This window comes from Panthera pardus, unplaced genomic scaffold (genome assembly GCF_024362965.1).
Source record: "Panthera pardus isolate Hobbes unplaced genomic scaffold, ASM2436296v1 HiC_scaffold_8, whole genome shotgun sequence".
NCBI classification, from domain to species: domain Eukaryota; kingdom Metazoa; phylum Chordata; class Mammalia; order Carnivora; family Felidae; genus Panthera; species Panthera pardus.
In genome coordinates this window covers 58538907-58557738 of record NW_026527013.1, presented here as the reverse complement: position 1 = coordinate 58557738, position 18832 = coordinate 58538907, and the positions used below count along the sequence as shown (strand labels likewise).

Sequence of the window (18832 nt, the reverse complement as noted above, 5' to 3'; positions counted from 1 at the left end):
GGGGGAGGGAGAGCTGCTTTGGCCAGGCTCTCACATTGCTCTCCCTCCCACCGGGCCCTTCCCTTTCCTCAGGTGGCTCTCTTCTCCGTACACCCCCAAGGCAGTTCGTGAAAGCACAGTACCCACGGAACAAAAGCTAAACATCTTAGCACTGCAGAAAATGCTCTTGACATCTGGCCCGGCCTTCCCCTTGGCCCCATCTCCTTCCCTTCTCCAACATGCATCGTTTAATTAGCCTATTATCGTCCCCACTTGGCAGATGTGGAACTGATGCACAGGGAAGTGCTTTAACAAGGTCACACTTGGTATGTGACGGAGCTGGATGGAGAATCGGTGCCTTTTTACTGACAGCGGCTCAGGTCTGTTCCCCGAGCCTGTGGTGCCCTGCCCCCTGTCCTGTCTGCTCGGAGCGCCGTTGGGCATCCCGACCGCCTGGGGGACTTGTACCTGCTGCCACCCCTAGCTTGGAAGACACAGCCTCTGAGAGGCCTTTCCAGCTCTGCCATGTGAGCAGGACTGCACGTGGTTGTGGTCCAAGGGGGCCTCGCTGAGCAGGGGGGCCAGGGCCCAAGTCCAGGGTGCACACTGCTCACTGGGCCATGGGCCAGACGAAGGAGTGCCTTTTTCTAAGTCACCTACCCAGAGGGGCGTCTCTGTGAGCTGGCGGTGGCCCTGAAGTTAAGCTGCGTCGTCACAGTACCTTGATGACATGGTGTTAGACCACAACAGAGGCAGAAAGTGTCCCAGGTGTGAGGCTCATTTGGATGGGGAGGCAGCCCAGACAGGACAGAGTGTGCCAGTCCCTTCTGCTCCTGACCCTGAAAGTCACAGGCTTCCACCCAGGGGTTCTCTGGAAGGAAGGAGGGCATTGCCCCTCGGGGTTTGCCCCTCAGGTCGGAGGAGACCCCAGGAGCCTTCAAAGGGCCTGCCTGGATGAGGAGTCCGTCCAGAGGTCAGAGTGACCATGCTAAGTGCCATCCTGACACGGCCCCTGGGGACGTGAATATGTCTGAAAGCCATGCCGTGGCCCGGCCCAATCGCAGACCCGGTACCCTTCTAGTAATTACGATACCAACCCATATGTGAACACCGGGCATGCGCCAGCACCGTGTTAGGTGTTCCAGTATAATATCTCATCTGATCTTCACAGAAGCAAGTATATGTGGTTACTCCCATCCCCCCAGGGAATAAACTGAGGCTGCGGGAGTTTGGATAACAGCCCTGGGTACTAAGGATTCAGACCTGAGTTCTCAGACTCCATAGCCTTGGCTCTTTCCATGAGGTTGCCTCTTAGCTCGCAATTTTATTCGAGGCCAGCAGTAAGTCGTGTCTTGTATTTTACCACTGGTAAATTCTCACCATTTTATTCATAGAATTTTCTCTTTGGTTAACTCATTGGAACTTCACAACCACCCTGTGAGCTCCACAGGCAGCAGCCGTCACTGCTTCACAGATGCTGAAACCCAGGCCCAGAGAGGACAAGCGCTTTGCCCAAGGCCATACAGCTTGTGTGCAGCAAAGCCTGAGTCTGGAATCAGCAACTCCTGAGCAGTGAGGGGCCTGTGCCTGGCCGCCTGCCATGGGAGCGCACCAGTGGCCTGTGTCAGAGAGGAAACAGTGTGTTCCATTGTCACCAGTAGTGTGCTACGTCTCGTTGCTAGTTTGTTGAACCTAGAAGAGCCAGAGCTAGGCTCCTCCTGCAGTGACCGTCCTGAGGCCCCGCGGCCAAAACAGCCGCTGGCGTTTCTGATCAGCTGCTGATGAGTGTGCTGTGACCTTGAGCGGGTTCCTTGTCTCATCTTGGCTTCAGCCTCTCATCTGTAAGCAAGGAACTATTGATGGAAGCCTTCTCCAGCTTTAAAATATTATGATTTTCTGACATTTCAGGTGAAAAAAGTGGTCTCAGCAAAATAGGGAGGAAGTGTGGATCTCCACTCCGCCAGCTAGCATCAAGCCAGCTTAAGACCTGAGGGGTTCATTCTGGCAGGATTGTCAATGATTGATAATAATTTCCCAGGTTACCCACTCATCCCGAGGCTCTCTCTCCTGTCACCCTCCACCTCTTTCGTTCTCCAGTATCCTTAATAAAGTTCTCTGCATGCAATTTTAATTTTCCTGGTGAATAAGCTAATTAGTGTTCTACAAGAAAAGTGATAACTCTTCGGGGTTGGCAAGTTCTAGAAATCTACCTCAGATAGGCTCACAGGACTGTGTGAAAAAAGAGAGGTGTTAATGGGCCCAGTAAGCCCAGAGCCCAGGCAGGGGGTATCCAGGTGTGGAAATGGGACAGGAGAACCTGGCTTGCTTCATCATGCTTCACTCCCCTCGCTGGCTTCTTTCTTAGGCACGAAGTCCATGCGTGGTGGCTTTAGAGAGTCTCCAGCGACTCCCGTGTCATCTCCTTTCACTTAACAGCCCCAACAGACAGAGAGCTCTGCCTCCCCAGCATTTCTAGAAGAGCCTCAGAATGGAAGCTCCTCAGTCTGCCCTGGGTGATGAGCCCATCTCCGACCCAATCCTGAGGCCTTGGGGATGGAGTTCTCTGGGCCAGACGGGGTCTCGAGCATGCCTGGAGGCAGGGGGTAGGGCCCCATGCTCCTGGACTAAGAGGACCGAGCAGCACCTGCCAAGCGATGGGTAGGCATAAACCACACTGCTCTTGAATAAGGAACGTTCATAGCATGCTTATATTATTTTAGAAATCGTTTTCACGTAATTTTTTTTAACCTCAGAGCGACCTGATGAAATCCATAAAAGCAGGCATGGTTAGTATCACCGTTTATAACTAAGGAAACTGGCTTAGAGAGGTTTAAAAGGGGCACTAAATTACACAGGTAGTAAGCGGCAGAGCTAAATCTCAAATTTGAGATTTCTACTTCAAGAGCTGCTACTCCTCCATCTAAAATTATTCATTAAACCACTTTAATTACTGTTGCCTGTAATGAATTCATAGAAACCAGATCATCAAAACCACTGTCTGCTGGGACCTGGAAATAGCTTCCATACATTGAGATTGTACCTGCTCTTGAGTGATCTGACCTTCTGGGTCACTGCACACACATCAGGCGTGTTGCTAAGAAGCCCACTGACAGAGTCGCTTTCACCTAGATGCTAAAAGAAAAAAAAAAAAGCCCTTTAGTTTTGTTTTACACTAGTAACAAACATCCTGGTGTGAAAATTAGAAAATGTAGAAAAGAAGAAAGTGAAAACCACTCATGATCCCATCACCCAGAATTGGCGGATGTTGACATCTTGGCACATGTCTTTCTGGACGGTTTTCCCGTACGGGAAATACATAGAATGTGCTTTTATGAAAAATGGAATGACAGTGCCCAGGTCTCGGTGTTTCACTTGGCAGCATCTTTCCATGCCCGCTGACAGGGCCCTCCGCCCCCAGTTGTAAGGCTGGAATAGCATCCCGAGGAGGGCCAGGCTACCACGTGCTCAGTTAATGCCCTGCTGCCTGAGCACTGGATGGTTTCCAGTCTGTTGTTACCCTCTCTGTGCCATGATGGGAATCCTTGGAACCGCATCACCGTGAGCATCCTCACTGTTTCCGTAGGGTGCACTGCTAGGAGTGAAATTACAGGGTCAGAGTGTTTGGTTTTAAAGCTCTTCATTCATAATCCCACCCCCACCCCCCATTGTGGTCCCATCAGCGGCAGACTGAGTGCCTGTTTCCTGCACTCATCGAATCCTGGCGATCACCTTTAAATATATCCGCAGATCGTCCAGTTGGCAGTCCAAAAAATGTACCATTTTGTTGAATTTACATGTCTTTGATGACTCCTGAGGTTGACCATTAAAAAGTCATTTGTAATTATGCTGAAAGCTTCTTCCCTTGTGCCTCTGTTTTATACAAGTCTATTGTGAATTTTGTGAGTGTTTTTGTATTAACACTCGCTCGAATAACTGGCTTGACTGTTGCACTCACAGGGCAATTTTCAGTGATTTGACATTAACTGAAAGGGACATTTAAAGTGATCTTTCAAGGCCACTGGCTTGGTGCCTGTTTAAATTTCATGTCCCAAACAGGGAAGTCAGCTCATAATATTTCAGCTGACGCCGAGGGTCAAGCATGAGATTATGGCTACCCCAGAAGGCAGAAATGAAGTCCAGTGTGACCTTGATAAACTGGGGAAAGAGACTCACAAAAGTGATGAAATATATGAGGGGAAAAGATGCAACTTGATCTGTTTAGGGAACAAACAGCCAGCCCCAGAGTGAGATGGAAAGGAAAAGCAAAAGCCTGGAGAATCCAGGCTGTCCAGGGCCCGGAGTTTCATCCGAGTGGCCTCCTGCTAGCCGCCAGATCACGTCCAGTGGGGAGAGTGTAGCGTGAGGGCTGTGTTCGGCTCAGACCCTTCTGCATGAGTCAAACATCAGCCAGCTTCTAGCCCGTGAATCTTGTTCACTTTTGCACAATTCACTCAGCAAATATTTATTGTGTACCTACTCTGCTGATTTTGTGACCACTCTTAAAAGGTGTGGGGAATCCAGACTTGCCACAAGAGAAGAATGACAAGGGGAGGGGTGGAGAATGAGGAATAATCCCAGTTGTTTGGCCCCAGGCAAAGAAGGCTGAATTGGAACAGCTGAGAAAATATGTAGGTTTTTATCCTGAGGGAGAGGCTTCCCACAATTTCCTCACTTAGATAAAACAGAAATGAGCTTGAGTTGTAAAGGGACCATTGAAGGTGGGTTTAAGGAATTTGGGGAGGAAAAAAAGCCGCCAAGATAGAATTGCCTCTTGAGGCACCTGGGTGGTCATCTGGGTGGCGTCGGACTTTAGCTCAGGTCATGATCTCGCAGTTCGTGGGTTTGAGCCCCTTGATGGGCTCTGACCTGACAGCTCAGAGCCTGGAGCCTGGGTTCTGTGTCTCCCCCTCTTTCTCCCCCTCCCTGCTCATGCTCGCTTGCTCGCTCTCTCAAAAATAAATTTTAAAAAGCTAAAAAAGGGGCGCCTGGGTGGCTTAGTCGGTTGAGCTTCCGACTTCAGCTCAGGTCACGATCTCGCTGTCCGTGAGTTCGAGCCCCGCATCAGGCTCTGGGCTGATGGCTCAGAGCCTGGAGCCTGCTTCCGATTCTGTGTCTCCCTCTCTCTCTGCCCCTCCCCCATTCATGCTCTGTCTCTCTCTGTCTCAAAAATAAACATTAAAAAAAAATTTAAAAAAAAAGCTAAAAAAATTTTTTTTAACTGAAAAAAAAAATGCCTCTCTAAGGAGACATAGTCTTATTCTTGAAGAGACATATTCTTGAAGACAGTGACAGCCCATGTTACCTAGACTTAGTCGTCATCTGCTCAAGATGACCCCCCGGGTCCCTTCTTGTGCTAGAACGCTAGTTCCTTCGTGTCCCATAGCAGGAACACCCCACTGCAGATACACTTGCAGCCAGCTGGGTGTGTGGAATGTAAGACCGCACCAGGGTTTTAAGAGAATGCCTTAGGGAGAAGAGCCTGCCTTCTGGGCGAGGTGATTTGAATGCTTTCTGTCATTTCACCTCAGCCTCAACTTCCCAGAGGGATGGCGGGCTAGCCTGGAGGCCGGTCAGCCAGCCTCCTGGCCCCTGTGGCTGCAGAACTCTCAAGCTGTGCCTTGAGCTCGCCCTGCCAACTAGTCTGCTGATTCAAGCCCAGCCTTAAAGAGATGGGCCTTGGCCCACAGTGTGGATGCCCCGGGGAGAGGTGATGCCGCTGCCGGTAGTTGGTTCCTCGCTGCGTCTGAAGCCAAGTCCGGGTGTCGTCCTAACTGAGCAGGCCACCCACGAGCCTGAGTTTTACACCTTTACAACTGTGATAAGTGTAGCTTCACAACTGAGAGCGAGTGTCCTCCCTACTCCCCCCCTGCTCCCCCCGTAAGCTTTTCTTTCCTCATCTGTGAAAGGCAGGCTGTGGGCTCTCTGATCTTGCAGGGCCCCTGTGTCGTGTGAAATACCCCAAGTCTGTCTTTTGAAGGCCTGATTTCCCTCGGCTCCAGGGAAGATGTAGTTCCCAGTGGAAGCCACCAGGGGGTACTGCAGCTTCACAGACCTGGCACCCCGTGTTCAGGGAGGGAGATTCCTGAGGCTGGGGTGGGGGGGAGGGTTGGCTGAGGTCCCAGGGGGTCCTCTGCTATCTCACAGACAGTGAGGGGACTGAGCTACCTGTCTCCTGAGTGCCCTTGCAGCAGAGCCACTCCCTGACCTTCCATGCTTTGAGGTCAGGCCCCCTCTGGAGGGTCTAAGCTGTGGGGGACCTTTGGCATCTCTTCAGTGTCCCAGCTGTCCCTACCCTCCAGGGGATAGGGACAGGCTTTGCCTGGCTCTCGTGCCGTCTTGAACATGTCTTCTGGGCATCTGTGTTTGTTCACACTCGGGTCCCCGTATGGGGAGTGTGGGGAGTGCTCTGTGGGTATGCCTTTGTCCCAAACAGGCTTTCAGCATTCATGGGACCCTCCTGTCCTGCCTCCCTGTGCTGAAGTAAATGAGATGGGCAGCCAAGCCTCGGGCACTAAGCAGGAGAGGCTCTCCCCGTGTGGAGACACAGCTCTTGGTGACAGCAGTGGACAGGACTTGGGACGCACCACCTGTCACTGCACTGGGAGACCTGGGGCAGGGGGTGGAGGGGTGCCCGGAGCAGCCACCTGCCTTGCCTGGCCCATCGTGTCTCACCCGCTGTGGTGTGGTGCAGCTCCCTCCTCCATCGCTCTCCTTTTCCTGCCCCACCTCCCTGCTTTTCTTCTCTTCCTCCATTGCCAGTCTATTCCCTTTTCCCTTCTCCAAGACCACTGCTCCTGCTCCCTCTCCCAGGCCAGTGTCGCCAGGCCCGGGAAGCCTCTCCTTGGACACCTGAGTGGGAGAAGCACGTTCTGCCCCGTCCGCCAAGGCTGTTCCCCTCTTACGGCACTGTGTTCCTTGCTCCTGGAGCCTTCGGAAGCTCCTGGTCCAGGTTGGCCTGCCCTGTCCCTTTCCTTGTTTCATTCCCCTTCTGGTGGCTCCAGCATGTTCACTAGCCAGGAGTTAAAGGGATTTCTCTCTAACTCCGTATTTAAAAAAAATAATCCAAATTTACAGAAGACTTGCAAGAATAATTTCCGTATACCCTTCACTCAGATTCCCCCATTGTTAACATCTTACCCAACATATACATGTATACTTACAGACATGCAGTTTTTTTCTAAACCATTTGATAGTAAGTTGTAGACATGATGCCCCTTTGCTGACTTTACATACTTCAGTGTATATTTCTTTTTTTTTAAGCTTGCTTATTTATTTTAGGCAGGGGTGGGGAAGAGCTAATGGGGGAGGGGCAGAGGGAGAGAGAGAGGAAACCTCAAGCAGGTTCCACACTCAGCACAGAGTCTGACGTGGAGCTCGATCCCATAACCCTGGGATTGTGACCTGAGCTGAAACCAAGAGTCGGACACTTAACCAAATGAGCCACCCAGGTGCCCTTTCAGTGTATGTATATTTTTTAACATTTTAAAGTTTTTAAAATTTATTTTGAGAGAGAGTGGGGGAGGGGCAGAGAGAGGGAGAGAGAGAGAATTCCAAGCAGGGTCTGCTGTGTCAGCACGAAGCCTGATGTGGGGCTTGAACCCACAAACTGTGAGATCACGACCTGAGCCGAAATCAAGAGCTGGATGCTCAACCCACTGAGCCACCCAGGTGCCCCTCAATGTATATTTCTCAAGAATGGAGACATTCTCTTACAAAATCAAGGTACAATGACCATCAGAAAATTGGCATGGATACAATACTGTTATATAATTACAAACTTTAGACTTTCCATTCCCCACCCCCTGCCCAGTGTCCATGGTAGCAGAAGAAAACAAAATTATATTTTACAGTTCAGTATCCAGTCCAAGATCATGGACTGCATTTATTGTCATGCCTTGTTACTTTTATTCTGGAAAGTTCTCCAGACTTTATCTTTCATGACCTTAACATTTTTGAAGGAGATAGGCTATTTTGTAGAATACCTCTCAGTTTTGTCTAGTGTTTCCCCATGATTACATTCAGGTTCTGCATTTTTGACAGGAATGTCATACAAGTGCTGTTCTCTTTCTCAGTGAATCTTGGTGCTACTCTTGGACAACGGATGGTTTCTTTACTTTTTTTTTTTTAACTTGATTTTTTTTGAGAGAGAAAGTGGTCACTCATGCGATAGTGTGGGAGGGGCAGAGAGTCTCTCAGGCAGGTCCTGCACAGTCAGGGGCTCGATCCCAACAACTGTGAGATCGTGACCTGAGCCAAAGTCCAGAGTCAGATGCTTAACCAACTGAGCCACCCAGGCGCCCCTTTACTTGTTATTCTATGTTCATATTTGGATCCAGTCCCCCTGCCCACTCTTCCTGGCATCCTCGTTTCCATCCCACCGGGGTCAGTCCCACACCTGCTCCCATTCCACTTCCCTCCACACCTTCTTTGGTTCATAATCTGTGTCTCCACAGGGTCTCCCCTTAAATTCTTGTTTCTGTGTAAGAGACATTTCTGATACTCAGATCATATCTAGATTTGTCAGGAAACCGTCAATCCTTTCCTGCCCTGCCCTCTTCCCAGGATTCTCCTTGACTAATTTATCACTCAGGTGCTTCTCTTACTCCTCGTCTTGTGGAGCAGACTTCCAAAATGGTGCCACATTTCCTATTATGATCTTATAGTACGTAAATTTAATGATAATAACGGGGAGGAGGTAGAGGAATAGCCAAAGTGACTCAGGTATTCGCTGTGCAGTGTGGGCTGTGCCCAGGCTTTATCTCAGTGCATCCTGACCACAGCCCTGTGTGTCAGGTACTACTGTTGTTTTATAGATAAGGAAGAGGAGACACATCGAGGTCAAGTGCATGTCCAAGGCCACACTGCTGATAAGCAGCGGGAACTGGGAACTGAGATCGCACAGTAAAAGAAGAAGGAATAATTTTGGAAGGGGAGAGGTGGTAAAAAAAACTAGAAAAAAAGCCTGCTGAGTCCAAGCACCAGGGTGCATTATTTAGTGATTTGTCAAGTCACCAGAGATGAGAGGGCTGGAGAGAGCAAAGGCTTGGTGGAAGATGTAGATTTGGGAGTCTTTAGCATGGAGGCCATAGAGAAAGTCTTTGGAATCAGTAACTCACTGAGAAAGAAGTGTGGCGATGTTGAGTCAAGGGCTGGCTGTGTGGGCGTAATCACACGGAGGGAGCCGGGGAGGAGCTAGTGAAGGAGTAGTCCACACCTTCAGAGGCTCTTCTCTCTCCCTAAATGGACAGGTCCTGGGTTCAGGAGGCAGAAGGTGCTAGTCAAGAGTTCAGCAAACACACATTGCTCTCTTTTCTGCACTGGGCCAGGCACTGTGTTAGGTGCTGGGAACAAAGGGGTGAAGAAAATCCCCTTGCTTGGCAATCAGAGTTCGTGGTCTCGTAAATCCTGTATTATTCTTATTTGGGACGGCAGAGGAGTTGTTTTTAATGTCACTGGTGTATGAGACACATTTATCAAAACTGTCTCCAAAGTGTTGAATATCAGCGCCAGGAAGAACCTTAGAAATCAGATATGCCAGTATCCATTCGTCCCATGAAAAACCGAAGCCCAGAGAAGCCCAGGGACTGACCATTGCTCAGACAAATCAGTTGGTGGCTGACTCTTCTGGCTTCCAGGCCCCATCACCCACAGCATGACGGCTGTTATTGTCTAGTTTAGTTGAGGGAATTCTGTTGGGAGCCAGGCTGCCTTTGGAGGAATAGAGAACTCGACTTTTGGAAAGTCCACATCAAATGAGTAGAGGGATCGTTTTGGTCAGCTTGCCCTCTTGGGAACTCCCCCAGCCCAGGGGGATTCTGCTGGAGTGCACCACCATCCACCGCATCCCCAGCATATTCTAGGCTTTCCTGAGCCTACTGACTATTTCAAGTGCTTCTTGAGGGTTTCCAGGGCACTTGGCCTCTAGACTTCGCCATTTCTGCTGAGGGCACGGCTGCCCCCATAGTCAGCCAGAGTGCCCCCTTCTTCCTGTTAGTCAGCCAGTGCACACAGGTTATCAAGTCTGCCTTGGGGCCAGCTCTTGAATCCGTTCTCTCGTCACTCTCAATGTCATTACCTGTGTTCATCTCTCCTGGAACAGGCAGCAAGCTCCCCAACTCTTTTCTCTGCTTTCATTCATCCCCTCTTTCATCAAATTCTTACACATTGCTGTCAGAGCAGTCTCCTGACCATAAAATTTCATGATGTAAGGGATTTTATATGTCCATTTCCCCAGAAGCCTTCTGACATGGTACTATATCATTTTCCTGTCAGGTGGCCATCTAGGCCATTTCAATAGGTTTTTATGCATTGCATTTCGATTTTAAACAGAGATATTACAAAATGCTTACTTATATTGAACTAAAATATTTTTATTCTTTTATATACCTGTTTTATGGGCATAATTTCTTCTTGAGTCTCTCTAGAGGTGTTAATAAGACATTTTTATAAGTTCTCTTTTGTTTTCTGGATTAACTCTTCTCTCAGAAGTGGGTTGCTTTTCTTTCTCTCCTTCATGCTTCGTCATGACCCTGGCTTTCCTCTAATGTCCTGTGAATCTTGATCGTCTGTTCATATTTATAAAGGTGATACTAGACTGTTCAGTATTAGAGGCTGGTGTCTGGCTCCTCAGTGTTCTGTGGTCTCTGTTCCATGAGCACACCTCCCCCCTAAGTGCCATGACTGACTGTTTTTGTGTGGGGAATAGGTAAGTTTCCCTGCAGACTGTGAGGAGTGGAAGATATCCAGTTACCAGTCTCTTTGATTCAAAAAGAGTATACTTAACAAAAGTGGGGTGGGTAGAATATTCTAATTGTTCAGTAAAAATTTTTTCTTTTTTTTTTCTTTTTTTTTTTTAATTTTTTTTAATGTTTTTTATTTATTTTTGAGACAGTGAGAGACAGAGCATGAACGGGGGAGGGGCAGAGAGAGAGGGAGACACAGAATCGGAAGCAGGATCCAGGCTCTGAGCCGTCAGCCCAGAGCCCCACGCGGGGCTCGAACTCACGGACCGCGAGATCGTGACCTGAGCCGAAGTTGGACGCTTAACCAACTGAGCCACCCAGGTGCCCCAGTAAAAATTTTTTCTAATGTTTATTTATTTTTGAAGGAGAGAGAGAGTGCAGGCAGGGGGAGGGGCAGAGAGAGAGGGAGACACAAAATCTGAAGCAGGCTCCAGGCTCTGAGCTGTCAGCACAGAGCCCAGTGTGGGGCTCAAATCCATGAACTGTGAAATCATGACCTGAGCCCAAGTGGACGCTTAACTGACTGAGCCACCTGGGCACCCCTCTAATTATTTATTTAAATATCACAGTGGGCTTTCAAATATCACTAAGATCATTCAGCTAAAAAATCATAATTTTTCTTATAGGGAGTCGATTTTCCTTTTGTAGTAATTTTCAGAGCCCTGTGATTCCATGTTCTTATGTGAATGCTTGTTCTGTAGGCCTGCTGCACAGTTTCCCTTCAGAGATTTATTTTCATGACTTCCTCTTATGTTTTTTGATTCCCAGTCTTCCTTAGACTTCATGGAGAACTTCCTGAAATACTTCTCTCAGAATCCGTGGATTCTCAAACCTTTAAGTCTTTGCATATATGAAAATGTCTGTATGTTGTGATCACACTTCATTGATAGTTTAGTTGGGTATAAAATTCCAGGTTCAAAATAAACTTCCCTCAGAATTTGGGATGCATTTTCAATTTCCTTCCTGCAGTCTAGCGTTATGAATTAGAAGCTTGATGATAATTTGATAATCTCTTTATTGTTACTTTATGTGTTCTTCTTCTGAGAGCTTTTAGAATCTTGTCTTGTTCCTTAGAATTCTGAAATGTCATGAGAATAAAGCTAGGTGTGAGTCTCTTATCATTCACCTCAATTATATATACTTTCAATGTGAAGACTCCTGCTGCCAGGCCTGGGAAATTTCTTCTTTGTTTGACTCTTTATGCTCTCTATTTTAAGGTTCTTGTCTGTTTGGAAATTGTATTAGATATTATACCTCCTGCACTGGTCATCTGTATCTTTTAACTTTTCTTTCTTGTCCTTTTACTTTTGCTTTGGAGACTTTCTTGACATTTTCTTCCAACTACTCTGTTGAATTTTTACATTTCAAGAATTTAATTTCAGTTTCTACAAATTTTTTATTTTTTTAGAGATTACTTGATTTTATTATTCGTTCTCATTTTGGGGATGCAATATGTTTGGGTCTCTCTGAGGTTCTAACTGGAATTTAAAAATTATCTTCAATTCCATGAATTTTCTTTGTTGTGTGTCCTTGCTGCTCCCATAGTTGTTTTGTCTCCTTAATTCTGTTGGGAAGAGACCCTCCCTCCACCACTATCTTTCCCTGTTGTTTGTCTTGGCTGAGGGGTTATCTGTTCGTTGGTCTCATCTGCTTTCCATGTTCCCAGAAATGTATCTAAATCTTTCAAAATTTAATCTGACAGTTGAAAAGCCATTCTCTGATTTGATAGACATTTTGGAGGAGGAGGCCCAGTTCACCACTTTAAACTATTACCACCTCTCTCATGTCTAAAGAGTATTTTAAAACGGTCTTAGATATTTTTTATTTGTAACAAAATGGCAGCCAATAAAAGCTGCTACCTAGAAATACCTTCCAGTGTTTTAAAGGAATTTTTAACAGAACTGGCTCATGATTTTTGTATGTCATTACCCTGAAGGGGCCTAGGCTTCACTGAAAAGCCAGAACAAGTCCTGCCATCCAGGAAGCCTCCTAAGTTCTGCACTTCAAGATGTGATTCCCAGGAATAGCAGCGAGGGTAAAAAGTCCCACTGTCACTGCCAACAGCGACCCTGTCAGTTCTGGGAGGCTCTGGGCTCAGCCGCTGGACTCTCTCGAGCTCTCCTGGCATCTTTTTTATTTCCCAGCCAAGGCCTACATCTCAGCAAAAGAGCACAGTTTAGGAACAATGGCCATGATCTCTGCATTCCATCTTTTCCTGTGATCAGAGGGTTCTCAGACGTCATTCAATGGTTTTACCAAGAGGACCCCCATAACAACCCATTAGTAAAGAGATTTAAAGGGAAACTTTTTTTCTTTAGCAAAGTTTTAATTTAATTTAATTTAATTTAATTTAATTTAATTTAAGAGAGAGGGAGGGAGGGGCAGAGAGAGGGAGAGAGAGAATCCCAAGCAGTCTCTCTGCTGCCAGCACAGAGCTCCATGCAGGGCTCTAACTCATGAACCACGAGATCATGACCTGAGCCAGAACCAAAAGTTAGATGCTTAACTGACTGAGCCACCCAAGTGCCCCTTTTTAAAAAAAATTTAAAAAAAAAATTAAAGTTTATTTATTTTGATGGGGGAGGGAACCTTTTCTAATGGGTTGTCTGAGTCTTCTTGGTGAAATCTGCAGACAAGGAAACAAACCCATTATAAGAATGATGGAGAAGATGTTAACTTCTTGTCGTGGACTGTTAACGAGAGCTATCTCCAAGGGGTGCGATCATACAAGCTATCTTTCTACTGTTCACATTCTTGTATTCATGGAATTTTAGTGGCAGATTTGTGTCATTTGTGTCATCATGAAGGAAACAGGGACCAGCTTGGCCCTTGTCTCCTCCACAGTCTGCCCCCCCGAACCCCCACCATCCAGCCTTGTTTCCCACTCCTTTCCAATATGACCGGTAGTCCAACTCCCCACTGTCCCCCTGTGGGTCTCATGGTTCCTTTCTGTCATCTGCTCAGCGAACACTGAACACCTCAGTGATGGATGATGAAACTAGCGAATGAGGTTTCTGTCTCTGTCCACAGACTACGTCTTTCCAGACTTGACGGAGAAGGCGGGTCCCATAGAAGACACCAGCCAGGGCCAGGAGGTGCCGAGCCCACCCTCACCCTTGCCCAAGATGAACCTGGTGGAGCCACCCTGGCATATGGCTCCTGGAGAAGAGGAGGAGGACGAGGAGGATGAGGAGGAGGAGGAGGAGGAGGAAAGGGAGAAGGAGGAGGTAGAGAAGGAAGAGGAAGAGGAAGAAGAGGAGGAGCTGCTGCCTGTGAACGGATCCCAAGAAGAAGCCCAAACTCAGGGCCATGGCTTTTCTCCCACCAGCGGCAGCCAGGTGCCAGGGGTTGCCAAGCACAGGCACGAAGAATCTGGGGAACAGGCCTCCTCGGGTGTGGAGGTGGGCAGCAGCATGGAGCCCAGCCTGTCACTGTCCGCAGTCACCCCGAGCACAGTGACCCCGGGGGGGCAGGACTTCGTCAGCCAGGAGACGGGGGGCACGACGCTGCCGGCCACGGGGCGTGGAGTGGAGTTTGAGGCTCCTCAGGAGGCAAGCGAGGAGGCCACCGTGGGAGCAGCGGGGTTGGCTGGCAAGCAAGCGGAGGTGCCGTCCTTAGCCTCGTTCCCTCAGACAGAAGCTCCCAGTGGGGCCGAGACCCCAGCTGAAGACCCCCTTTACCCTGGAGCCTCCGCCTCTCTCCCGCTGGCTCCCCGAGACGCGGAACTGACACCTGCCTCTGCCACCTTGGGGCAAGAAGACCTCAGCCAGCAGCCCCAGGAAGGACAGGCCACCGAAGCCCAGTCCAGAATACCCTGGGATTCTACTCAGGTAAAGTGAGGGCACTCGAGGGCCACGCGACTGCACCTTTCTCTGAGGAGCCTGGTCATCCCCAGGTGCACAGGGGATTGAGAGGGTGTGCCAGGCTGAGGTGGGCGGCCCCTCTCTGGCGGGACTTTTGGGATGCAAACCCACACTTCCATGCAAAGGTAAAAAGCCTTGGGAGAGCTCAGCTCCCTCAGCCTGGCCTTGTTCAGTGCTACCGCTGGCCTTTCCCACTGCCTGACCTGTGCCCTCCACCCCCTCTCCGCACCCACCCCTGCTCTCCTCACCTCACCCGGCCCCAGCCCACACACCCAGGCCGGCTCCCTCCACTAGGCGGAAGGGGAGGGAGTCCCACTGTGTCAGGCCGTGCATCAGGCCTGCAGGCCTGTTTCCTGTTGGGTCGACAGAACACTAAACCCCTATGGGGTTGCCATCGAGAGCCTGTGGCTCTGGCAAGCCCTGTGCTGTCAGGCCCCTCCTCTCGCTGAAGACCTCCTCCGTGGGGTCCCTGGACACATCTGGGCTTGTGAGTCTTGGGCTGGTGCCTGGGCACGGCACCTTGCAGAGGCTGTCAGCTCCCTCCAAGCTGCCGCAAACCTGTACCTGGCCTTCACCTTCCAGCATCTCAAAGAGTTTCTCTGGATGCCTTTCCTCGTGCCTTTGTAACCGTCACCCTTCTTTCTGTTTCCTTGCGCAGGTGATCTGCAAAGACTGGAGCAATCTGGCCGGGAAAAACTACATCATTCTGAACATGACAGAGAACATAGACTGTGTGAGTGCCGAGCTAGGCGGGGGCCGCAAGGAAGGATGGAGGCGGGCGGGCGCACGGGGGATGGGAGGGGGGCTTAGCCCGTCAGTCACGGGGGCCAGCCTAACCCAGGGGGTGAACCAGCACCCACCCATGTCTAAAAGAGGAGCGCCTGTATATTTTTAAGTTTCTAGAGGCTCTTTTATTCTTGCCCTACTCCGTTTTTAATTTCAGGGGGTTGTTTTGTTCACATGTGCAATGCCATATCTCCTGGAGGATATTGGAACTGTTTTTAAAAAGTTGCTTTCCTTATTTGTTACTGTTGGCCTTGGTTTTCTCATGTGCATTTGCTCCTCAGATGCCTGGTAGATTTGTTCAGAGCTATTTAAGGAGGGCCATCAAAAAGCCGGTTGGAAGCTTTGAGCTTAGGATTGGGGTTTGTTAACTGTGGTTTCTCAGGAGGGTGGACTGGCTGGGCCATTTTATGAGACGATTTCTAATGTCAGCATTTTTAGGTCCTTCCTCTTTGGGCAATTAGATTCTTTGAAAAAGGGACATCGGTCCTACTGGGAGCATAAAGGGCTGGTTGCCAGTGTTCTGAGAGCCAGGGTGGGGAGAGGGGTGGGTGTCTCGCTGTCAGAACACATGTACATAGATAAATTCATTTACCCCTCCTGCTTTGCAGTGTGAGCCCCCTCCCTCAGTTGTGCCCTGTGACCTTTGGGTCAGAGAGCCTCTGTTTTAACCCTCTTTGAAGAATCAATTCCCAGTCTTCTGCCAGGGAGTGGGGACATTTGTCAGCTGTGCAGTGTTGGGGAGAGGAATTAGGGATCCAGCCACTTCTTAAACAGACTTTCAAACAGTTTTCCTATTTTTAGAATCACGTTCATCCCCTCTTCCAAAGGTAACCAGCACTGCCTATTTGAGAACGTTTTAGTCGGGAGTTTGACAGTAGAAGTGTGACTGCTTCTCAGCTTGTCCCATTTTGGCTTAGGATTCAGCTCTTTGGGGCCTGCTAGACCAGGAGAATGTAGCTCCTCTGTAGGCCTCCGGGGCCAGACGCTCACGCTCTTGTCTCCTTTTCAGTTTTGTTTTGTTCTTGTCTTTGTGGGTTGTTTTTTTCTTTTTAATGTTTATTTATTTTCGAGAGAGAGAGAGAGAGACAGAGCGTGAGCAGGGAAGGAACAGAGAGAGAGAGGGAGACACAGAGTCGGAATCAGGCCTCAGGCTCTTAGCTGTCAGCACAGAGCCTGACGTGGGGCTCAAACTCACGGACTGTGAGATCATGACCTGAGCCGAAGTCAGACATTTAACCAACTGAGCCACCCAGGCGCCCCTTGTCATTGTGGTTTTTGACCTTTACTATCATTTAGTGGATTTAGGGGAGAAGGTAAAGTGTATGCGACACGTGTGTTTATTAATTCAAGAGTGATCCATGAGGTTTTCTTTTTTCCGTTATAAGTAATGAACAAGTGGATTTTTAACACTGTTGATGTGTTTTGAGCTGTTGCAGTGGTGATTCTTACTGATGCCTGTCCCTGGCCATTGAGAGCCTCTTTGAGGTGGCTTCTTTTTGACCAACCTGTTAGTGTTTGATAGTTTCCTGGTTTTCTGGTATAATACAATGTGCCAGGCTCATCTCGTACTTTCCCTCCCTAGACATGAAATCAACATTTCTCTAAGCCCTCATTCGTTTTATTGAAATACGGTACTTAAAGACCACAGTATGGGTACTTGAGGCCATTAAATTTTGTGTGTGCATATTCGAATAATAAAGTCTAAAGATAATGTCTCTCCTCTTTCCAAACAATACATACATATATAAAAATGCTTCCTTTTTGTTTTCAATATTTTTTAAGTTTTATTTATTTATTTTGAGAGAGACCGAGACAGCACAAGTGGGGAAGGGGCAGAGAGAGAGAGAATCCCAAGCAGACTCTGCTCTGTCTGCGCAGAAACTGATGCAGGGCTCGAACTCATGAAGCTTCAAGGTCATGACTTGAGCCAAAACCAAGAGTCGAATGCTTCACCGACTGAGCCACCTAGACTCCCCTATAAAAATGCTTTCATTCTGCTTTCCCTGGTTTTGCCTTGTTAGTCTTTCTCATTTAATATTTGATCTCCACCTAATTAGCCATTCGTATTTTTTATGATGTGTTTTTTTCTAAGATTTTATTTTATTTTTTTAAGTCTGTTTATTTAGAGAGAGAGAGAGAGAGGGAGATTCCCAAGCAGGCTCCAACCTGTCAGCATGGAGCCCTACGCAGGGCTCAAACTCACGAACTGTGAGATCACGACCTGAGCCGAAACCAAGAGTCGAATGCTTCACCGACTGAGCCACCCAGGCACCCCAGTGATGGATATTTTTATTGTGGTAAAAAAAAAATCTAACGTAAAATTTATCATCTTAACCATTTTTAGGGTACCGCGGTGTTAAGCACATTACCACTGTTGTGAAACAGATCTCCAGGGTGTTTCATCTCGCAAAACTAAACTCTGTCCCCGTTAACCACTCTCCCAGACCCCCAGCTACCACCACCCTACTTTCTGTCTCTAAGAAATTGACTAAGTGTGTCTTATAAGTGGAATCATACGGTACTTGTCCTTCTGTGACTGGCTTGTTTCTCTCAGCAGAATGTTCTCAAGGTCCATTCATGTTGTAGCCTGTGTCAGAATTTCCTTCCTTTTTGAGTCTGAATAACATTCCATGGTATGTATAGGCCACGTTTGGTTTATCCGTTCATCCGCCAGTGGATATTTGGGTAGCTCCCCCATCTTGGCTACTGTGAATAATGCCGCTGTGAACACGAGTATACAAATATCTCTTTGAGACCCTGTTTTCAATGATTTGGGGTATATATGTATATATATATATGTGTATATATATATATATGTGTGTGTGTGTGTATATATGTGTATATATGTGTGTGTGTGTGTATATATATATATACGTGTATATATGTGTGTGTGTATATATTTATATATATATACACATATATATATATACACATACCCAGAAATGGAATTGCTGGATCATATGGTGACTCTATTTTTGATTTCTTAAGAAACCTTGGTACTGTCTTCCATAGTGACTGAACCATTTTACGTTCCCACCAGCAGTGGACAAATGTTCCAGTTTCTCCACATCATCACCAACACTTGTTTTCTGTTTTTTTTTTTTTTTTAAGTGTATTTATTTTGAGAGAGAGGGAGAGACAGAGGGAGAGAGAGAGAGAGGGAAGGAGAGAGAGAGAGAGAGAGAGAGAGAACAAGAATGGGAGAGGGGCAGAGAGAGAGAGAGAGCACAGAGCACAGAGCCTGACGCAGGGTTCAAACTCATCAACCGTGAGATCATGACCTGAGCCGAAACCAAGAGTTGGATGCTCAACTGACTGAGCATCTGATGCTCAACTGACTCAGACCTTCCCTGTTTTCTGTTTCTTTCTTTCTTTCTTTTTATTTTTTTGAATAGGGGCCATCCTTGTTTAAATTTTTTAACTGGTTATTTATTTTTGAGAGAGAGAAAGACAGAGCACAAG

The 18832-nt window shown here is 47.9% G+C and overlaps 1 protein-coding gene across 1 annotated transcript in view; it reads left to right on the top strand.

The window, feature by feature from the left end:
* Positions 1–18832, top strand: part of PODXL2 (podocalyxin like 2) — a 40504-nt gene that overhangs the window by 9167 nt on the left and 12505 nt on the right. The window contains exons 3-4 of the mRNA XM_053897257.1: positions 13752–14551; positions 15243–15317. Of these exons, the coding sequence (XP_053753232.1) occupies positions 13752–14551; positions 15243–15317 (875 nt within the window). The remainder of the gene's footprint in view (positions 1–13751; positions 14552–15242; positions 15318–18832) is intronic.